Source organism: Euwallacea fornicatus, chromosome 37, assembly GCF_040115645.1.
Source record: "Euwallacea fornicatus isolate EFF26 chromosome 37, ASM4011564v1, whole genome shotgun sequence".
NCBI classification, from domain to species: domain Eukaryota; kingdom Metazoa; phylum Arthropoda; class Insecta; order Coleoptera; family Curculionidae; genus Euwallacea; species Euwallacea fornicatus.
Genome location: NC_089577.1, coordinates 652,682 through 677,419, shown reverse-complemented (window position 1 = coordinate 677,419; position 24,738 = coordinate 652,682). Strand labels below are relative to the sequence as shown.

Sequence of the window (24,738 nt, the reverse complement as noted above, 5' to 3'; positions counted from 1 at the left end):
TTCGACAACGCTGCAAACAAATTAAAAATCATTAAGAATTCCTCATTTCACCACTAAAATTGATAATACTTACAAATAAAAAAAAACTTTATGTAATTTCTTCCCAACATTCATCAATTCATAATCACGAAATTAAAGAATCCTTAATTATTCTCAATATTAAATTAAAAATTAATTAAAGCACTGTTGCCAAATTTATAGACATTGACAACAACAATACATAATTTTGTCGAACCAAAAGTTAGGTTCGAAATCCGCAGGGCTTCCTTATTTATTTACCTTCCTCAAACCAGAACTAATAACTAATTATGTCCCATTAACTTAAATCAACATGACAGAAATTCTTACCATCCTCAACAACATCACAAAAGTCGAAGGAATTGAACTTGCTTTCAGTTCTTTCCTGGTACAAAGACCTGAGGATGAAGCCCAAAAAGTGACACTATGGCAGCAGGAACTCTCCAGTTTTTTTGAGCCCCTCAATTCTGAATATCTGGACAACACACTGCGCCAATACTTAAATGTGGCCTCTCAAAGCTCACATTCTCAAATGGTATTGCTCTTGGACCTGCTCGAGTATTGTATGCGCAAGGGCACACTGCCTGCCAGAAGAGTCTGTGAATTTATTATTACCACTAATCAGCTCCACTACCAAAATGCCCATTTTTGGATCTGCTGTTTTAAACTCTTGAGAAATGTACTTGAGCTGGTGGATTATAAGGGAGTCAGGGATATTCTAAAGGGATGCTATGAAAGAGCTAAGGAGCTGCCTCAGAAATTGACCACAGGAACTAAATTGCAGAATCAGGCTTATTTAGAATTAGTGAAGAATATTTTGGATAGAGATGCATGTCTCTTGCCAGGTTATTTAGTGGCGAGTGAGCTGCAGAAACCTTTTGCTCACTTCCCTCATTGGAGTGTTGCTGGGTTGTTTTCAGATTACATAGAGAGTTTCAGGCCCTGTGCCCAGATGGTTTCAATTATTGGACACTCCCACATGCGACCTGTTGTCAAATACAGTGGATGTTCTGATTATTTATTGAGTCAGTGGAAATTGGATCCTATTACTCTATCATTTGGGATTAAAAGGGGGTTGCCTTATGATCCTGAACTATTGGAGAAACAGACAGGATTGCTCCGCTATGTGCTAGGACAGCCTTATAGCAGAGACATGGTAAGAAAACTTATTTTAATGACGATGAAAACATTATTATATTATTAGTATTATTATTTAAATGATTGATTAAAATAATGAATAAATAAATGAATGGATTCTGATGCATTCTCCCTTTTATCATCATTTTATGTGATAACAAAATTACCATTATTTTTTTTAAGGTATGTCATATGCTTGGGCTCAACAAGCAGTATAAAGATCGGTGTCAGTCAATTGAAGAGCAGCTTGTTGAACTCATAGTGATGGCCCTTGAAAAATCCGACGTAGACGGGCCTGAAACTGATCGCATGTGGTCTCAGTTGTCTTCTCAACTCATCTATTTTGTTCTCTTTAACTTTGCTATATTTCCTCATGTCGTAACTGCTCTGCATGCGCGACTTCAGGTAAGTTATACTGCGTTTTTAAGAGGCGATGAGGAAAGTTTTTACATTACACAAAGGGCAAAGACGTGCGGCGAGGCAGGGACCACCTCATGTGGATGTTGCTTCAATTTATTTCTGGATCAATTCAGAGGCATCCCTTGGCGATGTTTATGCCTGTGATCAAGCTTTGTGATCTTCTCTTCCCAGAGCAAGATTTGCCACTTCCTGTGCCAGATTTTAGCCAACCACAGTGCACCAGGCAAATGGCGATGATATGTATTTGGATACATTTTTTCACTAAAAAAGTACTTTTTTTAAATGATGTTTTTTCAGTACCTAATTGAAATGATGGTTTTAGCCTGCTCATTTTGAGCAGACCAAGATCAACTGGCCTTTGCCCACAAGGCTTAGATCTCACCATGAATTTCTACAGCACCTACTTCCCCCCAACAGCACATCTTTCGGGATGGGAAATGACTATAGGATAGCTTTGCTGTGCAATGCCTACAGCACAAACAACAACTCTGAGTGCTTTAGGTTCGTTTTTTTTACACATAAACTCTTTTGAAGATAACTTTTTCCAATTGCAGCATACCAATGGCAGCCTTTTTGGACGCCATTAAAGTCACCCCCAAACCAGGTCCGGGGGGCGCAGCCCAACCTTCGTGCCCCATCAGCATGGCCCTCTTAGACTCGCTTACAGTGCATGCAAAGATGAGCCTAATCCACAGTATTGTAGCTCACATTGTGAAAATGGCTAACAGCAAATCAGGGCTGCCTCTGGCTCCTGCTTTGGTCGAGACTTATAGCCGACTTTTGGTTTATTCGGAAATTGAAGCATTGGGGATAAAAGGATTCATTGTGCAATTGCTGCCTCAAGTCTTCAAAAGCCACGCATGGGGGATTATGTATACATTATTGGAAATGTTCAGCTATAGGATGCATCACATACAACCTCACTATAGGTTAGTGCAGTGTTAATTTTTATTGAATCTTATGGTTTTTTTTTAGAGTTCAAGTCTTAAGTCACCTACACTCATTAGCGGGAGGACCGCAGGCCAATCAAACTCACTTATTTCTTTGCGTGGAAACTACGGCCTTAACGCTAATAGCAGGTGAGATCTAAAATTTGTGGAAAATTGTTTTATAACTGCATAAACAACATTCTTCTGTTGTAGGTCTAGGCAGCAGTGACGTTCAGCCGGAGTTGTCGCGGTTCCTCGCCGATCAAAAAACTATAATCTCGACTGAGTCCGAGGAACTCAACCGAATTTTGGTCTTAACCCTGGCGCGTGCTACTGTCGCCACTCGCTCAGATGGTGGCTGGTGCGTCGATGTTCTAAACACCATCGCACAACACACCCCCCACACTTGGTCCCAACATACTCTTCAATGCCTCCCTACCCCCATGCAAGAATTCTACAACCAACAGCCCTTAAAGTCACAGGAGTACAAACAGCAACTCAAGAAAGCAGTAGAAGAGGAAAACAGGAAGTGGGCTTCCATGACAAATGAAAACGACATGATGGCTCATTTTGGTGTGCCTGGGGCCCCTCCTTTATTTCTTTGTTTAATATGGAAGATGCTTCTGGATAAAAATCACATCACTCCAATTGCCTATAAGTTAGCGTTTCTAATGGTCTTTTAAATCTTCACTCAAAATTAATGCAATTTCAGGATATTGGAGCGCATCGGGGCTCGAGCTCTGTCGGCTCATTTGCGCAGGTTTTGCGACTATTTAGTGTCCGAGTTCACCACTTCTGGAGGAGGGCAACACGTGAATAGATGCGTAGACACTATAAACGATATGATTTGGAAGCATAACATTCTGACCATTGATCGTTTGGTGTTGTGTCTCACCTTGCGGACCCTAGAAGGGAGCGAGGCTCAAGTTTGCTCGTTTATCATCCAGCTGGTGCTACTCAAGGCTACAGAGTTTCGCAACAGAGTGACCGACTTCGTGAGGGAGAACACCAAGGACCATTGGAACCAAACGAATTGGCATGAGAAACACATGGAGTTTCTACGCAAGTACCCGGAGAAATTCGCTATGGAAGAGCAACCCAGCGGATATCAACCGTATTTCGGGAACGTGTGTCTCCGGTTCATTCCTGTCTTCGACGTGGTGGTGCATCGCTTTATTGAAATCACGCAGGTGTATAAAAGTTTAGAGATTCTGCTGGAGCATCTGGGTTGTCTGTATAAGTTCCATAATAGGCCTGTAGGATTTCTTTATGACACTCTCCATTTCTATGAAGGACAGTTGCGCGATCAGTACATTTTGAAGAGGAAGTATGTGGGTCGATTTTAAGTTCTCAGTAGTGGAATTTTTAATGTTTTTACAGATTGAGTATTGCAATATTAATCAATCATCGAGAGGACTTGTCTCAGGACTTCCAATGCTACATGGGAACGTCAGAAAATCCTGAAGAGACTTGGTCTGGTGTACCCGATTTAGAGTATTTTATGCGGATGGTCAAGTGAGTTTCTCATGGAGATATTTTCTGGGTTTAAACTGTTTTACCATGCAGGAGAATGGTCAATGTAGTCAACGGTTCAACGTCCAACTTTCAGAGAGATTGGAGGTTCACAGAATTCCCCAATGCAGTTAATTATATCCTTTACATAACCTGCGTGGAATTAATGCTTCTGCCTGTAGGACCTGACCACATCACCAAAGGCCTGCTTGACGTCACATTAAAAGGTGAGGTTTTCTTTTTGTTTTCTTTGGTCTCTGGTTACTTTTAGCTCCTGACAGGTCACATGATCATCCCATTGGACAGCATCCACGAATGGATCAATGTCATTGGTATAATTTTGTCAGCTCTTCCTAAGGCCTATTGGGACTCCCTCTTTGATTTGTTGCTGGCCACCATGATGGATTTAAATCCTTGGCCACAGGACTATCACTTGTTCAGGATGTTTAATTTCAAGGTTGTAAATTCGAATAATTTTGATTTAAAGAAGCAATTTTAAGAATTTTAGGAAACGCATTTGGGATTTCTGAACACTGACTACAGCAGCATGATTGCCATGGCTCATTCTGCTTTCCATCACGCCTGCCCTGGACAAATTGCCAGTATTTCTGAGTGGATGAGTCAGCAGCTACCTCAGGTCGTGCGCACTGAAGAACAATTTTTGTTTGTTTGCCACTTGATCGGACCATTTCTGCAAAGGTCTGTTCAGACGTGTTTGAACTCATTCTGAGCATTATAAACAAATATTTTTTGCAGATTAAATTTAGTACTTCAGAACCTAACAACTACCCTATATGAGCTGCTAGTACAAGTTGATTCGCATCAGCCCCAGCTCAAATATTTAGACACAATTTGTGACTTTTTTTATCACATCAAATATATGTTTGGTGACTTTGCAAATAGTGAGGTGGAGGGTTTAATAAGGAAACTCAGTGGCACTTTGCAGATGCGATTTCGGTTTATGACTAGTCGCCTGGAAGACGCCCCTCAGACTTCATGAGAATAAAACACATTTTTATACTTGTAATTTAAAGTTTTAATTTAATAAAAAAATATATGTACAACAAATAAAATCAACTGTCATCACTATCTGAGCTAGAGGAAAATGGAGGGAAGTCCCTGCATGCTGCAATAAAAAAAAAACCAAGTGAAAGCAATTGGCAACTTTAACCATGTACCTTGTCTGTTCCTTTGCAACTCCTGTTCCCTCTCTATATACTTCCCCTGTTCTAAAACCACACTTTGACTGTCTGTACACTTTGAATAAATCTCAAGAAGCTCCTTATTCAGGCTTAAAAATGAGTGCCCCCATGAAAACCTATTTAAATAAAACTGCGCTTCCTTCTTGAAGCCTGTTATATACATAGTGGCTGCTAAAGCTTCAACACAGCTCAACTTCAGGGGTTTTCCATAATTTATGGGATTAGCGGCGACAAGAAAAGGCAGCAGCCGCCCATGAGCCGGTTTCAAAGCTGCAAGAGGCGTTTCATCAATTTGAGCCCAAGAACAATCAACCACAGCTATCCCTTTTGCAGATATTATTGCTTTATCTTCAGGGCTTACACATTTCTGTGCGGTGGGAGTTAGGACCAACCCTGGGAATTTTTGCTTCAGCTTTAAAGTTTTTATTAGTTTAAGACGAAACAGTTTGCGACCTGAACATTTGCGAGGGTCGCATTGGTTAAAGTCCCACATGGCCACTGGGAATATTGGGCTTACGTCTGGAGAAGAGAAACATAGGTTTAGTAACGTAGCATTAGAATAGTTTGCAAATAAGAAGAGTGAGATAGTTTGGGATTTGTAGAGTATGTGCTGTACCTTCTTCGTCAGAAGATTCAGTTGAATTGCCAGAAGAGGAGTCATCATTGCTTGAAGAAGTATTTACTGTTAATTCTTGCAACCGTTTATCAACATTGTCCATTTTTACTTCTTTTTGCAATAAATTATTAATGTTTAAATTTTCAGATTTTATTTTCACAGATTTTTAGGTTATGTTTTTTTATAAATGTCGCTAAACTGAAGAGAACCTGTAGTTTACTTGGTGAATACTAGATGTCACTGCTTACAATTACATTCAGAGCATAATACTGTCTCTTTACACCTGCTTCTGATAAGGATCCCATAAAAAAAAAAATTGACATACTTTGAGGTTATGTCTGTTCAATAGACCAATGACTTGAATTTCGTGCAATAAAAGAAATTAACTATTTCCTACCAAAAAAAAGCAAAAACAGGTATGTCAGGCACGAGCGTAGTAGTATTGGCCCCAAATGGGCGCAGACAAACTGTCAAGTGCACCCCCAACACCACAATACTACAGGTAAACCCTTCACTTTGGGAGCGCAGGGGCCTTTATCTTGCGCTTACAGATAATCGAGGAGGTTTGCAGGAAGCAAGGTGTCAACCCGATTGAATATGATGTCAAACACCACTCTAAAGTCCTTGATACTACTCATTCATTCAGGTTTTCAGGGCTGCCAAATAATGCCTGTTTGGAACTTGTTGCTGCAAAGAAAAATCGAGAAGAAGGGGACGTAGCCTTGGCAGTGAATCTCGAAAATGGCACAAGGATTACTGGTAGGGACACCCTTCTAAATTTCTTGTAAAACTTGTACTAAATAAACTTCAGACACCTTCAGTCCAAACACCACCCTCTTATGTATCCTTAAGAAGGTTTGTCCAGAAAACGCTGTTCCCGACAAAAACCCTGTAGTCATATATACGAGAAGGGAAATTTATGGCCAGGAACTAGAGGCTTGCACTCTAAGAAGTTTAGGTCTTATTGGTACGTCTTTAAGCCCTTCTGAACTTAGTACTTATTTAGATATTTAGGGGGCAGGGCAATGATAAGGGTTTTAAATAGAAACCCTGAGCTGCTGAAGCAACAAGCTAATGTTAGTACCCTCTTGCCTTCCAAGCCCACTGAAGAGAAACCTTTTGTCCGAAAGTTCCAATCAATAGAACCAGAACAAAGCCCTCAGGCTGATAATCAACCTGGCAAAACAAGTGCCGAGCCTGACTCTTTGAAACATGATTATGGTGTTGGGCATAGCATGATTGATAGTAATATACAACCTCAGAATAACATGAAAAACCCTGGAGGGAATCTCTTAAAATTGGCAAGGGAGAAGCGCAAGTCATCTGAGAACTTTCCTGAAAATTCTGAAAAGGGCAAGAAAAAACTGGTACAGACTGACCCTGTCGACAAGTGGAGCATTGAGGAGGAATTTGTTTTTGTGAGTTAACTCAAAGCTAGTAATTAATAAAATTCACATGGGTATTTCAGTGTGGAGAACGTAATGGCATGGTTTTTTCTTTGGAATCGGCCCATTCCGTCCCAAGTGAAGATCTACCAGATGAGTTTTTTGAGCTCACTATAGACGATGCGAAAAAAATCCTGCGAGACATTAAACGCATGCGACACGACCTTGAGAACCGAATGCTTAAAACGTCGCACCTGCGCGAATTGGAAGAATCAAAAAAGCAACTGCGGTCGCTAAACAAGTACTAAGGAAAACGCCCTTGTAACCACATAAAACTAAGCTAAAACTTTTAAGGTACAAGAGAACTATTATCAGGGTACAATTTCCTGATAGAACAGTGATTCAAGGCACCTTTAAACCCATGGAGACTGTTAGGGACGTTTTGGAATTCATAAGAGGCTACTTGGAAAATCAAAATTTAGATTTTTATCTTTGTAAGTCAGTGAGCTTAGATGCGTTTTTATTAAAATAATTAATTTCAGATTCAACACCTCCAAAGTCAATTCTGTGCCAAGATAACAAGCTAATTGAAATAGGCTGTGTACCTGGAGCTTTGCTTTACTTTGGGGCTGCCACTATGCAAAGAGATGGGTTTCTCAAAAAGGAGTTACAGGATAAATTTACTAGCAACAGCATTGCCAGCTTAGCCGCCGCTAGAATAAGGTAATAGTTTTCTTTAAAATGTTAGAAGATAATTTTTCAGTTGTTTAGGTACGACAACACGAGGAAAATTGAAGAAACCGACGAAGAGGTATACATGGACACCAGCAGTACTGTTGACAATTCGGTGAACTATGCCAGCACCAGTAGTGATACTACAGAAAGAAAAGTGATTAGCAACTCTGCCAATTATCCCAAATGGTTTAAACCACTTTAGTAATTGCATTGCATCGAGGCTTTTTTAATTATTATTAAAGCATTTTATGTAATTAATTTTCTGCTGTATTATTTTCATTAGATGTAATGCTTTACCCATATCTTTTCACACGATATACCGGAATTTTAAAGCGAAGCAACTAAATATACAAGAAAAATCATATTACTTAAGCCACTTTGAACGATTTACATAGTTCTATTTATCCTGAGTAAGAAGCACGTTGATTCTGGATTACCTTGAATAAATTGGGAAAATAGAGATTTGTGAGTGAAAATCTTTTCGTGAAAATTTGACTCTTGTGAGATTAAAAAAGCACTACCGGATTTTCTACGAAAGGAAACAAATTAAGGAAGATGACGCATTATGGTACGTGAAAAGAAAGGTACTAATTCCATCCCAAACCCTGTTTGTTGTCTGCGATTTAACTGTAAAAAAAAACTGCATTAAACTATATTCAGTTGTTGCTCTTTTATGGCAAAATAAATATATTGAAGAAACACACGTGTGAAAATGAATCAATCCCTAGTAACAGTTATAACTGTAAAATCTAACAAAAATCTTTGAAAAATCATAGGTAGGTAGTGCATTCGACCGAAAGAAAACGTATTCTGCGAGCACTACTCAATGTCTCTCTCTCTCTCGACAAATATCACAAGACAGAAGTAATAATTGAAATCTCATTTGTCTGTGAGACTTCCTACAACCTTCTGCCGACATGTTTCTAAGCCCTCAAGGCGCTTGATATTCCTAGCTAACCACCACTAATTGCTTTTAGCTGAGCCTACTCCAGACCTCTTTTTGATGGCCGGAGGTTTCGGCCCGATCTTTTTCCCCTGCAGAGAGCTCTCTCCGGACTTGCTCCGCCTCTGCAGCCCCACATTACCAGCTTTCCTCCCCGTGGGAGTATTTTTTACGGCGGACGAAGCCTGTTTGTCTGAACTCCTTGGCGGCAATACAAAAGGATTGTCTTTGTACTGAATAAAAGTATCCATCTGAGCTTCTCGCGAATGTTTCAGCACATCCTTGATCTCCGACGTCTCTCCCACCATTTGCTGCAGTCTTTGCAATGTAGTGTACATGCACACCGAACTAATTAACCCGAAATCGACCAGTGAAGTTAAATGAACCACGAAGTTTCTGTACAAGTTCTTAAGCAGCAACTCCTTTCCCTTTTGCTGTACAAACATCTGGCAGGCTAGGGGAATCTGGCAGTCTCCCACAAAACCATGCTTCATCACGTGCAAGTTCCACATCTTCATCAGCTCCTTCTCCCCTGAAAACAGAAAGGTAAACAACACACAAACGGTCAATGATGGGACACAAACCTTCGTTTACATCGGTGAATTCGTCGATCATCATCATGGTCTTGTTTTGTAGCCATTCCGGGTCGTTCTCGCCCTCCGAATCGACCTCCATTTCTTTCGGGTATATAGGTAGGCGTGTCGTGGTGTGATGATATAGTCTACCAAATGTTTTGAACGAGTTAAACTTTAAAAAAGCTCCAAAAATTTAAACTCACCTATTATGACCAGTGATAAATGGCCTCTGTCCATCATATTCGCAATCATGCAATTCCAAAAACTCTGAAATATTCGCCTTGGGTCTCTTGGGGTGACACACTAGAATATAGGTGACTGATGCTCTACGTACAGGCCCATTGCGTGAGAATGCACAGGCTGAGGGCTGTGTTAAGAGATCATGAGGGGATCCCACAAAGCTGCCATCATACATCTCATTTACGGCAACATCAATTTGGGCCCCAATGCTGATGGGTACATATGTGAAGGTGAACCGTGAATGGCACAATTTTAAGTGTTTCAGCAAGGTGTATAACTCATTGCAGTTCAAGTAGCACCAAGGGCAATGTAAGTCCTCACAGGCTTCTGTTTGCTGCCTGGAATTGTTGTTGTAAACAAACTGATAAACAATCTGCAGCTTTGGGTCCTGCTCAACATCCCCATTGGCCACAGAAGGATCATTTTCTTTATTTTCTAAGGGGTAAGGTTTAGGGCGCGTCACCATTTTGGCACAAGCCTCACTGCCCCAGTTTAATTGGAACTTTAATATAGCCCCATTGACGAACTCGTCTATGTTCCCACAGGTTTCAACTAAATTGTTAACATTCTCCCAAGTTGAGTGCTTTTTGTTGTTGATTTTTGATAAAGTTGGACTTGAGGAGTCTTGCAGAACTATGTCATAATCTCCATCAGAGAGATAGCACCTGCTGTGTTTGTCATAGATGGTCAGTTCGGAGCTGAAGACTTTGATATCTGTCCCATTGTCATCTATGATGAAAGACATCAAATAGGGCTCAAATTTAGGACTATAGATCTCAAGATTCATGTGAAAAATATTTAGCGATTTTTATGAAGAAATGTGGGTATTTACATAGTCAACAAGGCACAATTAAAAAAGACCATTTCTCCTAAATTTCTACATCAATTCAAGATTACCTAGTGAGAGAAGATAATCACATGGTGCTTTAGGCACACCAAATATGATTCTTTTCCTTTACCTATGACAATCCAAAAACTAAGTTTAAACTTACCTCCATTCCCTTTCCTTTTCTTGGCAGCAGGCTCAACCATCCCTTTCTCCCCATCCCTATTAAGCCTGACCTTAAACACCAACATAAAGCTTTTCACCAAAGGGCCATTGCAGTTATCAAAATGAGTAGTTGGAATGCTAATAGTGGGAACAGTAAAGGGCATATGCCCTTGAAAGGGATTAACAGGAACATCCATTGTGGCTATCGAAACTTGCATGCTAGTCGTTGAACTATCCTTTCTTTTCTTGTGTGAGAGTTTTAGCAGAATTAACTCGACTTGAGCAAAATCTGGCACACAATCTAGGGAGGATACATTAAACCCTATAATCAACCCATTTTAAAAACAGTCCACATTTTGAGGGCCAAATGAACATCACCTAACAATGTCAGATTCATATAGCCTGGTTGGGCAAAGGGTTGCTCTCGCTTTTGTTGTACCTTCTGCAGTAAACTATCGACTTTAAATGTAGCTCGGCCCTTATTTGTTCTTGTAGTTCGGTGCTGTCGCATATAAGTCAACGTTCTGTACAGGAAGATGGGCTGAAAATTGCATTCCTTGTTTAAGTTGTTTACTTTAAATTTGCTCAATTTCTGAGACACTGTGAAGATTAAAATATAAGAAAAACACTCACCGAAAACATATTCCTCGTTCTAAGGTATCGGTAGATCTGTGTGGGCTCTAAAAGTGAACAAAAATAAGGGTGAAAGTGGTCGAAACGTTCGAATAACAAGGCGTCACTTACTCTCAAAGGCCTGCAAAAAGAGCTCATGGTCCGCTTGTATATGATCAATTCTTGGATTTTTAGGAGCCTTTACTGGCTTATCGCGCTTTCGGGGGGCCATTTTCAGTTAAAAAACCGCCAAAAATCAATCACACACGTGGGGGAATTTAATTTTGGCGTACGAGTAACACAGACCAAAAGAAAAATGGCAGCCGATCCGTGACAGTGACAATTGCGTGATGAATCAAAACAGTTTACTAGACAGCTAACAACGACTTTCGGATGGAAATTTCGTGGCGTCATAAGATTACTTTACGTACTTCAAAAACTCACTAAATATTTTAATGTTTTAAAAACTTTAAATAACGAGAATTATAATTCATGACTAATGTATAACAATGGCGAAGCCAAAAATCATCCATTGATTAAAAGAAAAATGTTAATTCTAAAGATTTTACTACAATAGCGATTTTGATTCACCATTTTATACAAAAAACTATTAATTAAGCGGGCAACAATTTCCTGTCGCGTTCCCTAACCGTATGACGTATGAGTGTGCAGTACTAACTCCTTTTTGCACACCGCAAACTTCCAACATATCCCGCCACAATGAAATTCTCCAATATTATCCAATTTATTGCGACCTTTTACTTTGTAAGAAATAAACCAATTAAGAGACGTAATTGTATAAGACGCAAACGGCGCGCGCCAATATCGATTTCCTTCCCCGTGCCAACTGGGACAAAGCAGCGAAAAACGCGTCCCCACAAATATGACCCTGTAAACATCTCTGTCCCTTTATCACCCTAAAATGTAGTTGCTCCTAATCCTACCCTTGGGATATAGTGCAAAACGACTCATACAGCAATTATAATGAGCAATACTGGAAGCCTGCAGAGCTTTGCTCCAGCCCTAACACATTGGTGCTTCGGAATTACCATCTTAATCGGCCTAGTTTCTTCTGGATTGACTGGGGCAGAGGCGATTTTGGCAATTACTATTGCTGGAGGCTCTGCTACATTATCAGGTACACCCCAAAAATGATTTAGGTCTACAAATTATTGCAATTGCCTCGAATAATTACAGCAATATGCAGTTGCGCTCCTCCGAGCGCAGAACTCAAACGAAGCGATCGCCTGAGCAGTTTGGCGACTTTTCTGGTGATTTGGCTCGATGTTTTGGCTAATTTGGTCGCAGCAGCTACATGTGCTAGATTGGCTAGCGCAACCATAGACTACATCAGCAAAGGCCACTTCAGGGAATTTCTCTTTGGCCTGGAGCAGCACTCTTTAGGAGAACCATGGCCCGATGTTCTTGGAGTGACCATTATCTTAGTAGTCACTGTTTTATTTATGATGGGACTCGAGGTATTATCGCACTAAGGAAAATTAGTTTTTCTTCTTAGGATCCTGATTTTAGAAGTCTTCCACCATCGCCTTGCTGCTGTTTCTGGTGCTGTTATGCAAATTTGCTTTTTTTACCTTCATTGGAAGCTTCCACACGGTGGCAGATTTCCAAAAGTGGTCTGGATCTTTTAAAGTCCACTCGATTAAAACTGTAAGTTTTTCATTTTTTTGTTTATGATTCATTAATGAATCTCCTGCAGGTGCTCATAGGCTCTGCGGTAAGCTTCTATTCATTCGGCCATAGAATGCCCATGACCACCAAGAACAACTGTCTAAAGATCGCGACCCTGTTCTTCATGCCCTGGCTCTTTTACTCGGTGCTGGCCACGATATTTTCGTTAATGACCCACTACAGGCAACTATTCCTCAAAGGGTACTAATGCTCGACTCACCTAAAAGATTTTTCAGAGAATTGGAGGGCACAGCAATCCCTCTCATTCAAGTATTCCAGACCCGAGACGTTGATTGGGCAAGACCCGTAATGGCAGTTTTCACCATCTGCTCAGTGTGTCTTTTGTTGACCGAAGTCCTGCCGACCGTCTACATGACCTTCGTGCACCTTGCGGGCAAAGAGTGGCGAGTATTCGTTAGCTCTCTGCAGTACCAAACTAGAACCACTGGAGCCCCAGTCTTGGCGATCTTTGCCGCAGGCAGTCTCGCTGCAATTCTAGCTTTCGCCTGTCCGTTATCCCATCTAATCAAGCTCCTAAGTGCTGCCTCTTTGATCAAATGCGTGCTCGTCTCCTGCCAGATGATCGGCACTAGATACAGGCCCCAGGAAGGCGATTTCCAAGAGACTTCTGCGGCCATACAATACCGAAAACTGAGTCAGAACAGCCATCAAACATTGAAGGACCGGTTGAAGGGCTTTTTCGGAAAAAGCCCACAGTATATTCACAAATTGAGCTCCCCTAAAAACCGAGGAAAATCAGAGGAGCAGGAGTGCCTACTTTTTGAAAACAAATCCTCTAATATAGAAGAGAGCGAAGAGAACGAGATGGAGGTTATGTCTTGTAGTGATGCTAACTCTGAGACCTCTGCTGATATTGATGTGGTGGTGGAGGAGTATAGAAGAGTGAGTTTTACGATTCAATCAAACAACTTCCATAATTCTTTACAAATAGGTGACCACAATAATGGGCAACGAAATCAACAGGCCAGCAACGAAGCTGTCCTTCGCAGTAGCAATAATGTGTCTGATTCTATTAGTAGTTACCGCATTAAGCTTGCCATTGTTCACATGCCGATTGATCAAGTTTTACTGGCCGCATGCTCTAAGCATAATCAGCGCTGCTATAATTTTAACAGCGTTGCCTCAAAACCCCTCTGAGATATCCAAACCCAACTTCATCCCCTCTTGGCTGTTTCCCTTCATGCACAGCCTCTCCATTGTTTTGGGTACCACCTTGGCCACCTCAGTTATAGCTTCAGTGTGGCAGGGGGTCGTGTTTTGGACGATTGCTGGTAAGATTTGTCTCGGTGATTGTTGAATGTTGCTGATTGTGGATTTAAGGATTGCTGCTCTATTGGAGATGCGACTGCTGCCAGTGCGACGTCCTAGAGCCTCTGGTGGACAAAGCCACGTCAAAAATTGACCCTCATCACGTAATCTACGAGTTCAAAACCGGGGATTTGAGCGAAAAGAGTGTGATTGTGGCCAGATGACCTTCGGGGTACCTCGACGAGGACGAGTCGCATTCCGAGGACGAGGATTAAACTTATTAGTTGCATTATTAGAGCTTGCGCAGATTATTATTATCTCCCAATAAAAGCTATATTTATCCATTGTCTTATTTAATATCGTCGAGCAAAAAGGAAAATGGCATAACTTTCTCCTGCGCACCTGATGCTTTCCATTCGCGTTTTAATACAGTCCGCTACTTGACACCGTCCACGTAGCTTTAGTGACCCCTGATCGCCACTACCTTGACACTGACCAAGCACCAGTGATTGATGACCAATATGACGCAGTGTCGTAGGAATGCCGTTGCCATAATTGTTATAATGCAATAAGCAAAAGCGAGTTTTCTCGCGGAGCGCGTGGAAAAGTGAAAACGCGCTGACAATTTCAGTAGTGAAAATAGTGTGATTTAATGCTGAAATCTTTGTTTGAATATTGAAGAAAGCGCCTAAGTGCAGTTGTAATTGTGTGTGCCGGGATTTTAGTGCGATTTCAAGTGTACTGCGGTACTAGATTAGTGTGATAATTTGAGGCGACGAAATGGCGATAAAAATCCGTTTTGTAGGCTGAAGTAAGTGGAACTAATATGAGGAAATTCTAAAATATATATGAAGTGATTATATGATCTAAAAGTGCAGACATTGCATTGCAGGTATAGAAATTAATTATTTATGACTCAATCGCGATCATTATGGGCCCGTAAATAGTCAGCTCAGGTTATCAAAAAATATTATGAAAAACAGGCTGATTCGTAAGAAAGCAAAAACAGTGTTGCTCAACTTTCGACGACGCTCGAGGTTTCCCAATTTTCGCCCTAATTCAGTGATTGTTGGGTTCTATTTTGATTTATTTCTCACTCTTTCCCCGTCAGTATTTGATATGGTTCCGTTACACGGCACATCTTGAATACCTTCGTTGCGATCAAATGAATTTTCTTTAATTAAACCTGTAAGGAACGTCATCCTTTAGACCCGTGGGAACACGACTTTTTAGGAGATCTACTGACATCTTGCTACAGCAGCCCTTAAGTGGCTGTTCGGTATTAACGTTTCCCGTTAAACGTTTCAGCGCTATTCCTTCCTATATTCGGCAAATATTTACTGTTCTGAACTACGCGACTCTTTATGATATCCGGTATTGTTCACCTTTCTGTAAATCTTTACAGGGACCCCAAAAAACGAAAATTTTGGAACATTTTTTTTAGCTTAAAAATCCCCTACTCGCTTCTATCTCAGTGGCTTTCTGGCGTCGTCAGACACGTAATTTGATAGCTGTACATTAAACAAGCTGCAAAAGCAACTGGACATTGTCAGTTTTGCACTTTTTTCAAAAGATCCTTGAATTTTCAAATCGCAACCGCCATTTTGGTCGATGTTGGTGGCATTTTGCTAGAAGAAAATAAATTGTATCTGTTACTGGGGGGCGGAACTCGGTTACGGCTTAAAATACAGGTAGGGCAGGATTCTTGAGGGATATTTTAATTCTACATCGAGTTTTGATCGTTTTTACTCAGTGGAAGTGCGATTGAAGTATATTGCTCTTAGCGTTATTGAGTTACTTTGGCACAAAAAAAACTAAAAACCTTCGCCATATTACCAAGAATAAACAAGTGTTTCTTACGCGTAAACCATTAACTAACGTCTTTTCAACTTGATACTTCCCAAATAACCGAGTTAAAATCCAATGCAAATTATGATTAAAGGCAACAAACACTCGAAACAAGCAAACAAGCTTAAATGGGTTAAAAAAATAGAAACATGTCTGGCCTTGCGAATCATAAAAAGGACAATTTTCAAGCAAACTTGAATGGGTAATGGTTGTAATAATTCTTCCTCGCTCAAACGATCATACAATTAATATCATCATCGGCTCCCGCTTGTCCATTCAAGGGCGCCACAAATGCTGCCAGTAATTGCGTGCAGTGCATACACCCTGTATGTACAACACGGGTAAATAGGTGCTTTAATTAACTATAGCAGAGAGGATAGCTGGAACCTTGTACTCTCCACTTTAAATTAGCCAGAGGTCAGAAGTGTTGAGCAATCCGTAAACTTGATCGTGCAATTTAAGTGTTTTTTATGCGTTTGAAAAAATGTCCGGCATCGGTAATTTTCTAAAGCCCCACAATGAAAGCATTATCAGGGCCATTTCGAATAAGAGACGAGTTTTGCGTTTATCTGATGCAGCCCAAAACAAAGAAACCTCTAATGAAACAATTGCCCAAACTTAATGAATTAATTTCAAAATAATTAATATTAATTGCGATTGCGAGGCGGCTAAATGTTAATCAAGCCGGTATCAGCGCAAGAAATCTCGAGGTTTCTTTAAATTAATTTATGTTTTACTATTGCTGCTTAATTAATATTTTTAATTAGTTTTTGAAGCGTCGCAAAAAGCACTTAAACTGCGGCATTTAAAACTCTTCAACTCCCGGATCTAGTCCAACTTTGTCGTACGTACTTACCCAGCAGTCATCGTTTTTCCGTGCTTATTTCCAATCCAATAAAACAAAAGTCAATCGATTCCGGCTTCTTTCAGGCAAGGTCGCATTGGACTCAGTTGCCAAACCGCGCCGCATTTCCTGCATTTCGGGCGCTCTGCGCAGGTGCGGCACGGTACTGTCTGGTGGCTCCGAGGCAGCGCGGCAACACGGGATCCAATCGGTGCGGCCTTGATGGGCCCCTTCCTGTACCACGGCCAACTGAGTCCCAAGCAAGAGGCGAATCTCGATTGTTTTGCTGCTCGGTTTCGTGGTGGAGTTCCTGCAAATTCTGCTTTTATATATTTCGTCTAGATTTATCGTCGTGACTCGTGAGTGAACTGTGAGTGCCTCAGCTTGAAGAAAATGAATTCTACAGTCGTCTTTTGTTAATTTTTTTTTTTTCGGTAAGAGTGAGTTGCAACACATCACATCCTGGTATTTGACGGGGCCTTTTAAGCGATATTACCACTAAACAATGGGGTTCATGATTGGCGTTTGAATGGCCAAAAATCGTGTCTTCACGACCTTAATCATCGGAACGCGTTGAATGGGTCCAACTCTAATGCACGTCTACTAACTACTTCAACAATGCTTCGTAGCATCTGTTTTCTCTTTTTCTTGTGCAAATCGATAACGACTATGTAAAAATGAATTAAGGAAATTGCCTCACACCACCGCACCAGTTCTAATTGCGACAGTTTTGCAGTCCGAAATGCAAATGACACTTCGTGCTTTACAAAAGTGGCCATTAATAATAATAAATTGCCCGTTACAATTTTGCATAATACCCGGCTTGATGGTAATTATTATTATTGCTATTCCTTTAATAGAACGCTTTACGTGAATACCATAAGTGAGCGAAAGCAAAAAGACATAATCGCCTGAAAGCGAAATAGAGCATTTCAAACGCGTGGCTGTCGCGTTTTAAATGCTATTATGTGGAGCAAAAAGACGCAGACTGCATTTTTCCTAGAAAACTCGACTATTCAATGCATTTTGAACAATGAAAAACTGGCAAAACGAGACATTAATAATTTTTAATTTTTCACACACATCGTCTCCTCCACCATTCTGTCAATATAATTCCATTTTCTAAGGATGGCAATAATTCCTCTCAAAATCATTAAAATTCATCTTGAGCCCACGCACACGCACGCCGAAAAAGCAGTAAGCGGAAATACCGCATTCGCAAGAGCACTCTCAACAATGACACGCCCAACTTTGATATGGAAGGATTAATGGTAGTACTGGTACTGGGTCTCGCCGCCCATGGTCAAGGGCAACAACCTAGCGCCAAAGTGATTTAGCACATTTTGTTGCATACTTGCTGGTCATTGAGTGACTCCGTCACCACTGAAAATCACGTGCTTAGGTGCTCAATATTGGCTATGGTCACGCATTCTTACTGGTAAAATGTTCAAATATCGATGATTAAAAACGTCAGTGGTTAAAATAGGAATTCAGAGCCCAAACAAGGTGTGTAGTTTAGATCACGTATTGGATGACAGCAAGCAAATACCTGGTTGTCTATTAAAAGGGAAATCTGTGTGGTGTCCACTACTATTTTGCGCCATCTAGTGGCCCTCTGAATTTTTCTTTGAGACTTGCTCATTGGAAGTCCACACTGACTTTCAGCACGCCCCTGTTTTGTCAAGTTGATAATTTTTTTCTTATATTAACAATAGGATTGAAATTGAGCGAAAGTTGTATAGTGTTAATTGCCATTCCTTTTAAGGTGGTTTGACTGGCGATGAAGGGCTGGTTCGACGCCTTCCGATATGATGGAGGCCCCACACTGTACAACTTTAGCAACCGTACCGCCGTGACTGGAGACGTGACTGTCATCAGTTTTTTGGTCATTTTCGTCACCCTCTACATCGCCTTTTTGATCATATTCCCGGGCATTCGCAAGGAGGTGAGTGCGCTACAACACGCAATTTTGCCATTTCATTGCATGTAATATACCCTCATAAAGTTAAATAATTGATTGCGAAATGACCACCATGCGACAAAGTTTGCGTTATTAATTCCTAACAACGATTAGCATAAATATTTGAGTAATATTCTCGAATTTTTCATCTCCACTTTGACCAATTTAGTATTTTTGCAGAGATTCACCACATTCTGCGCCGTCACTCTTTCCCTTTTGGTGGGGGCCACCATTCTAGTGTCTCTCTTCGGATCATGTTGGCACATGGCCGAAACAACTCTCGTCAGCACATATCGAGCTTTCTCTGACGAGAAAATTTCCGCCCATTTAGGTGCTTATGTGGGGCTTAAACACGTCAACATCACCCTGCGCTGTAAGCTTACAAATGATTGTTCATATAAACAGTAATAATCATTGTTCAGCAGCGAACCATTCCATCGACATAGACTACAACGAACGTTTCGACTGGATTGATTCTCAGCAAATGGGGGATAGTTTCAGAAAAGCCCTTGTTAGGGGCCTTCCATTTCCAGTCCTGACCGTGGCCGAATACTTCACAATGGGCCAAGAAGGTCTAGCATGGGGGGGACAATACAGGGCTGCCGGGTATTTTGCTATTATCATGCTGTGGTATGCCGCCACCATTTTGTCTACAAAATAGAAGGATAATAATTTTCACTGTAGGACCTCTTTGGCCACCTGGATGTTAATGAATCTCATGCTCATAGTAGTACCCCGATATGGGGCTTTGCTTATGACCACATGTGGTTTTTTGCTTCTTACAACTATCTGCGGATATTTCGGAATGCTCCCAGAAACTCCTCTAGTCATCCACACAGAAGGCACGACCCTTATCTTCAAGTTCGGCTGGTGCTTCTGGCTTGTTTTAATTGCCGGGGGCATTTGTCTCACCGCGGGGGTGATAATAACCACTATAGAGATCATAAATCCTCATAGTTTCTCCACAATTTTGGAGGTTGACTATGACACTCCATATGATAGGCACGTGATTATTGAGGATAGCAGAGGGAGAAAGTTTCAAAAGAAGAAAACTAGCAGTGGGAGGTTGGAGGAACCTGAGGGGATTGGACATCGAATACTCAAGTAATTTTTTAAATGAATTATTAGTGGTTTGTCGTATTAATTAATGGAAAAACCAGGAGGTTATCTTCAAAGCAAAAAGAAGAAAAGCAACACCATCAGGATCCTTCCAAGCTACCTGAAGACCACCATTTTGAGCTCTCAGGGGTCCCTTGGAGGTACCCTCATAGAAGCTCGAGTAAGCAGCATCGAGGCAATAAAGACGACTATACGGAGAATGAGTCTATTATGTCTAGATATTCGAATTTAGGGCGGGAGCCCCATAATGTGACCATACATGAGTAAGTTTTTTCGTTGCGAAATTTGTTAAAGTAACCAAGGCAATTTTAGGTATGATAACAGCCATCAGAAGAGCAGGGTGCCTATGTGGTGATGAAAACGGATTTTAAGTGCAATTTGGGATAGTAATAAGTGATTCTGTATGTGATATTCTAGGTATAGTACTTAAGAGAGGAGTTATTCAGAATGGAAAAATGGCCATATTTTATATTTTAGTTAGACAATTTATTGCGACAGACTTCTGTATAAATCTTGTTATATTTATTAAACGATATTAAACAGTTTATTTGAAATCCTTTGTATCAAAACACTCCGAAGACGTCATACATTAACGGTTATCAGTGACGTAACCATGCAAATGCGCTATCTTTATTACAATTCACCCCAGTAAAGTATATATTATCGTGCACCAAAAAGAGAGAGAGAGACACTCCACTCACAAAATGACATTTGTGAAACATTGATATACGCCGCATTAACTGACACACGGCAGAACATAAACAAAACAAAAATGGGGATCAATAACTCACAAAAGGAGCAATTTTAGGGAGAGACAAAAGCTCCGAAGCCCCCACTGGGAGCCCACCATGAAGATGGCCCACTCTATGCAAGGAATATACTCGCCATTGCCTCAGTCACTCAGCGACTCGGATTCAGAAAAGGAGATTAGTATGGAGCCCATTTGTACTAGCTACAATTCGAAGAGTTTAAACAACTATGAAGATTCATTTAGCAGGCAAAATGGTCACAGTTTGGGGCTGGATGATGACATTGTAAAAATCAAGGGGGCTAGCAAAATGTCTTTGAGTCGAATCGTGAGTCTCTTGTTTTCAATGTGTAACTTTGCTGAAGCCCAGTTTCAGATAGCCTTTGTGGCCTCGATTATTCTCTGCTTATTGCCAATTATAATTTTCCTGTGGGTTTTGCCGTGCTCCGAGTTACACACTTGCCCAGTTAAAATATCAAACTGGGAACATGTACAAGAAGGTATTGAACTTAAGGGTCCAATTAATGTGGTTAGTGGGGCATATAAGACTAGCCACAATTTGGCTTTAATGTACAAGGGCAGCTTTAACAGTGCTAAAAGTCTTAAACATGGTGTTATGTCTTTTATGGGCTTATCTGGTTGGTTTTTAATGTTCCTCACGCCAGTTTTTAAATTTTACATTCCAGGAAATGTTGCCTGGGATTTTGAGCAGGATGTTGAGCCTTTGGGCATTAATTGTGGGGTTTTAGACACAAACAAGGATGGGTTATTAGATTGTTTGGTTGTGGACCAAAAAGTATGTCTAAAGGGGTGTTGGATGGGGCTGTTTACATGGGGATTTTTCAGGGGTTAAAGGCAATAGAAACAGTGTCTGGGCAGGCGCTTTGGCATGCTCATAGTGCAGAGGAGAGGAACATTTTGAGGGATTTAAGCTTGCCTGTGGTGATTGCTGATTTAAATAACGATGGGGTTAGGGAGCTGCTTAGTGTGTTTAAAAAGGTGTATTTAGTTGTTGCTATTGATGTGGTGTTAGTATAATTCATTGTTTTAGTCAAGTTTTCTAATTTTGTCTGGTCGAACTGGCAAGGCTTTAACTAATATACCAGCAGTGCATTGTGGGCAAATTACTGCCTTATATAAAACAGTAAAAAGTGGCAATTTTGTCACATATAAGTGCATCAATGCAACTGATACTTATTACGTCAGGTGGGTGTAATGGTATTGCCTTTGAAATGCATTTCTTAGATTTTTCGAGTAATGAAGAAGCCAAAATTAAATTTAAAAAATTTTACTATTTTTTGTGAATTGGAGATTATTAAGGGGGAATTTACAGTGGCAAAGACGAGCAGGTTCGGACTGGACGCATATTAATAAGCCACTATAAGGTGTAAAGGTGTTAGATTGACCATTTCAACTGTACTCTGCTACATTCTCCACTGGGAATTCTCTCATTTCTCAACCAGGGCAACATTGCAAATTCATCATAATTTTACTCTTTCCTCATTCAATTGGAATTTGTGCAGCTTCACAGAGCTGGAAAAGACCTTCAAGAATGCAAAATATCAAATGACAGTGGAGCCCCGAACCGAACATAACAACTCGGACACCTTCTATGCAGGCTCTCGTAAATTGGTAGTCAGCAACGGTTCCAACTGCCCAAAATGCCACTGCAAACTCACCTTATACGACCAATCAGATCAAGTGAGTAAAACTACGTTTATTAGGTATTAGTTACAATGAGTCAGAGTGACAGCCTGGGAGACAAGAGATTTGCAATCGAATGTTCATTGTGCGAATCCACCAGGGGTATCAAGGCACTAGATGATCCCTCAGCAATAAAAAATAGCCATCAAGTAACCAAGTATCATAACCACTAAAAAATACACTAAAGTTAGTTTGATCCAGGCCTTGTCAATATCTCTTTTCTCAGTTTGATATTCGAAGTAGTCTACGCTATAAATGCAGATGAAGAGCAGGCCTAATGTTATCAAAATGAGGAGTATTCCGACGATCAAGTCTGAGCAGACATGGCGCCAATTTTTTACATGGAAAATTTATAATGTGAGGCTTTCACAGATGGTGTATTTTTGAGTTTGAATGACGTCGTATCTAGAATCATTTAAACTTCAAATTGGATGCTTGTGTTCCTTGAGAGATTACCTGAAGTTACAAAGTTCGCAAAAGTTCTTTCCGGACCGATTGATCCATCTCTCCAAGCAGCTCAAGTGGATATAGGCCAAAGATCCCCTGCATTTACGAGCGGCAATTGGGGTTTCACTGGATGTCATTGTTTTGCATATGCGACAAATTGGGAAACTTCCAGAAGGGACTTGGACCAGGGGATTGACTTCCGAACTTTTGCAGCCCAGTTCAAAGCCTTTGGCCAGGAATTTTTCTGACATTTTTATGCAAAAAATGACGTTACATTCCTTCTGTGAAAGTATTGCCAAATTTTGTCATAATATTTTAAGGTATTAAAATACTGGAGCCACAACTACGCCTTTGTTATGCAACCCAAGGCCTTTACCTTTGAGTCCAGCGACAGCCAGAAGCTTAAAGGCCACTTAAACGGGTTCATCCTGAAGATCTGGCACTGGTCCGAACACTACTATAAACTAAGGCCCTCGCAGCGCGTCAATCGACGCAGCCTTACCGGCCCTAACGACACCTTTTATACTACTGAAGTAACGGAAAGAGTAGTTTTAATCACCTTCAACGATTCCAGTACGTTCACTTCCATCCATCACACGCTCTTCATTAATACTCAAATCTATAGATATCCATGAAATCAACGCATCCTACACGGAAATCAGCCAGATTTGCAGGCAACACGGGAATGACTGCCAGCCGGCCGTGGAGAGCCAAGAGGATAGTCTGTTGGTTAGAGACTTGGAGAAGGATAGCAGCACAGAATTGGTTAGCTTTTATAGTTCTTACGTGAAGAGAGGGGAGGATTGGCACTTGATCAGCTACGTAAAGATGCTGCGGCTTGAGGAGGAGTTGCCCAAGCTTTATGGGAACAAGTGAGATGTTTTTTCTGGGATTTTGATGGTGGTTTAGAGCGGCGAACACAATCTTTTCTAGTCCATTTATCACTCCTCTAGAGTAGCATTGCAATTAAGTTTAAGAGGAAAAAAGTCGGTTGAGTAAGAGTCACTATTTTATTCAGTATCTGAGTCAAATAAAGGCGGCTTAATGATTGAGTTGTTTTTTTATTTCTTTGCGCTCTACAGGACGTCTTATTGAGGTGCGCTGAAACTGAGTTATGGGGAATATGACCGCATTGCGGATGATTAAATTAAGATTTAAAGGTCTCGGCTACTACACGGAGAAACAGACTTGTTGAAACATAGGGCATGGCGTGCTGTATATATAGAGGCTCAGAATTTTTAGAATTAACTGGTATGCGGCGACCCTATCCCTTGAGAGGCCATCCAAACGGTTGGACCAAAAGCGGTCTGCTGATGTGAATAGTCTTCGAGGTGCTGAGACCATGAGGCCGCGAGTGTCGTTCACCCGAACCGGCTAAAACAAATAGTCATCTAAATTCAACGAAATTCAGTTTTGCCACTCTTCGACACCTACCAATTAAACCATAAAACCGGGCCGTAAATCTCTATGGTCGGCGCGCAAATAAGCGGTTATTAAACAGTTTTGTGTGATGTTTGCTTTGCACGGATCGTCCACGTCCTCCCGAGGACAGTGCGAAAAGGTCACATCGATCTTAAAATGTAAATAAACAACGAGACGAGCAAATATACGGTCGACAATAATAGCGCGGCCATATTTGTTTAATTTATTGCTCTTGAAATGGATGCACCTGTGCGCTGTAGTGTTTCAGGTCGATTGATGACGACTTTCCATTTGGTTCGTGTTTGCTTTGGCTGCCACTCTACTGGGCGATCTCCCCGCATACCTTCCACTCCTGTATGAAATCGTACATGGA

General features: G+C 40.9%; 7 protein-coding genes and 1 pseudogene across 11 annotated transcripts; 5 read left to right on the top strand and 3 right to left on the bottom strand.

The window, feature by feature from the left end:
* Nucleotides 1-4: 4 nt before the first annotated feature.
* Nucleotides 5-5,089, top strand: MED23 (mediator complex subunit 23). Its single transcript, XM_066300684.1, has 13 exons — nucleotides 5-1,174; nucleotides 1,339-1,560; nucleotides 1,617-1,844; nucleotides 1,898-2,076; nucleotides 2,130-2,504; nucleotides 2,551-2,654; nucleotides 2,718-3,162; nucleotides 3,217-3,831; nucleotides 3,885-4,019; nucleotides 4,071-4,243; nucleotides 4,298-4,473; nucleotides 4,525-4,715; nucleotides 4,773-5,089. The coding sequence occupies exons 1-13, from the start codon at nucleotides 332-334 to the stop codon at nucleotides 5,014-5,016; spliced, it is 3,930 nt and encodes a 1,309-aa protein (XP_066156781.1). The 5' UTR covers nucleotides 5-331; the 3' UTR covers nucleotides 5,017-5,089.
* Nucleotides 5,027-6,054, bottom strand: LOC136349273 (uncharacterized). The gene is made up of 3 exons (XM_066300721.1): nucleotides 5,835-6,054; nucleotides 5,195-5,737; nucleotides 5,027-5,142 (listed from the first exon to the last, which is right to left on the bottom strand). The coding sequence occupies exons 1-3, from the start codon at nucleotides 5,935-5,937 to the stop codon at nucleotides 5,090-5,092; spliced, it is 699 nt and encodes a 232-aa protein (XP_066156818.1). The 5' UTR covers nucleotides 5,938-6,054; the 3' UTR covers nucleotides 5,027-5,089.
* Nucleotides 6,055-6,122: 68 nt separating this feature from the next.
* On the top strand, nucleotides 6,123-8,212 carry LOC136349263 (tether containing UBX domain for GLUT4). The gene is made up of 8 exons (XM_066300696.1): nucleotides 6,123-6,336; nucleotides 6,386-6,593; nucleotides 6,646-6,801; nucleotides 6,849-7,252; nucleotides 7,303-7,520; nucleotides 7,574-7,713; nucleotides 7,762-7,942; nucleotides 7,991-8,212. The coding sequence occupies exons 1-8, from the start codon at nucleotides 6,253-6,255 to the stop codon at nucleotides 8,154-8,156; spliced, it is 1,557 nt and encodes a 518-aa protein (XP_066156793.1). The 5' UTR covers nucleotides 6,123-6,252; the 3' UTR covers nucleotides 8,157-8,212.
* Nucleotides 8,213-8,599: 387 nt separating this feature from the next.
* On the bottom strand, nucleotides 8,600-11,763 carry Su(z)12 (Polycomb protein Su(z)12). The gene is made up of 7 exons (XM_066300688.1): nucleotides 11,448-11,763; nucleotides 11,337-11,383; nucleotides 11,082-11,244; nucleotides 10,705-11,025; nucleotides 9,676-10,441; nucleotides 9,482-9,618; nucleotides 8,600-9,429 (listed from the first exon to the last, which is right to left on the bottom strand). Exons 1-7 carry the CDS (start codon nucleotides 11,545-11,547, stop codon nucleotides 8,918-8,920), a joined length of 2,046 nt encoding a protein of 681 aa, XP_066156785.1. The 5' UTR covers nucleotides 11,548-11,763; the 3' UTR covers nucleotides 8,600-8,917.
* A 394-nt stretch (nucleotides 11,764-12,157) lies between these two features.
* Nucleotides 12,158-14,617, top strand: tadr (torn and diminished rhabdomeres). Its single transcript, XM_066300690.1, has 7 exons — nucleotides 12,158-12,453; nucleotides 12,513-12,793; nucleotides 12,846-12,983; nucleotides 13,033-13,187; nucleotides 13,241-13,907; nucleotides 13,957-14,296; nucleotides 14,346-14,617. The coding sequence occupies exons 1-7, from the start codon at nucleotides 12,300-12,302 to the stop codon at nucleotides 14,495-14,497; spliced, it is 1,887 nt and encodes a 628-aa protein (XP_066156787.1). The 5' UTR covers nucleotides 12,158-12,299; the 3' UTR covers nucleotides 14,498-14,617.
* Nucleotides 14,618-14,739: 122 nt separating this feature from the next.
* On the top strand, nucleotides 14,740-20,598 carry mol (dual oxidase maturation factor 1 mol). 3 transcript variants are annotated; one of them, XM_066300699.1, is made up of 8 exons: nucleotides 14,740-15,084; nucleotides 17,052-17,399; nucleotides 18,731-18,910; nucleotides 19,106-19,298; nucleotides 19,351-19,555; nucleotides 19,610-20,029; nucleotides 20,086-20,307; nucleotides 20,357-20,598. In XM_066300699.1, exons 3-8 carry the CDS (start codon nucleotides 18,746-18,748, stop codon nucleotides 20,397-20,399), a joined length of 1,248 nt encoding a protein of 415 aa, XP_066156796.1. In that variant the 5' UTR covers nucleotides 14,740-15,084; nucleotides 17,052-17,399; nucleotides 18,731-18,745; the 3' UTR covers nucleotides 20,400-20,598. The 3 variants fall into 3 exon arrangements, with proteins under 3 accessions (XP_066156796.1, XP_066156794.1, XP_066156795.1); XM_066300697.1 differs by having other exon boundaries at nucleotides 19,348-19,555; XM_066300698.1 differs by lacking the exon at nucleotides 17,052-17,399 and having other exon boundaries at nucleotides 19,348-19,555.
* A 154-nt stretch (nucleotides 20,599-20,752) lies between these two features.
* LOC136349304 (protein FAM234A) lies at nucleotides 20,753-23,995 on the top strand. 3 transcript variants are annotated; one of them, XM_066300768.1, is made up of 8 exons: nucleotides 20,754-21,120; nucleotides 21,169-21,292; nucleotides 21,479-21,588; nucleotides 21,639-21,791; nucleotides 21,844-21,998; nucleotides 22,316-22,493; nucleotides 23,264-23,516; nucleotides 23,569-23,995. In XM_066300768.1, exons 1-8 carry the CDS (start codon nucleotides 20,893-20,895, stop codon nucleotides 23,817-23,819), a joined length of 1,452 nt encoding a protein of 483 aa, XP_066156865.1. In that variant the 5' UTR covers nucleotides 20,754-20,892; the 3' UTR covers nucleotides 23,820-23,995. The 3 variants fall into 3 exon arrangements, with proteins under 3 accessions (XP_066156863.1, XP_066156865.1, XP_066156864.1); XM_066300767.1 differs by having other exon boundaries at nucleotides 21,169-21,430; XM_066300766.1 differs by having other exon boundaries at nucleotides 20,753-21,120; nucleotides 21,169-21,588.
* LOC136349386 (E3 ubiquitin-protein ligase MARCHF2-like) lies at nucleotides 22,524-23,302 on the bottom strand (annotated as a pseudogene).
* Nucleotides 23,996-24,738: the final 743 nt, after the last annotated feature.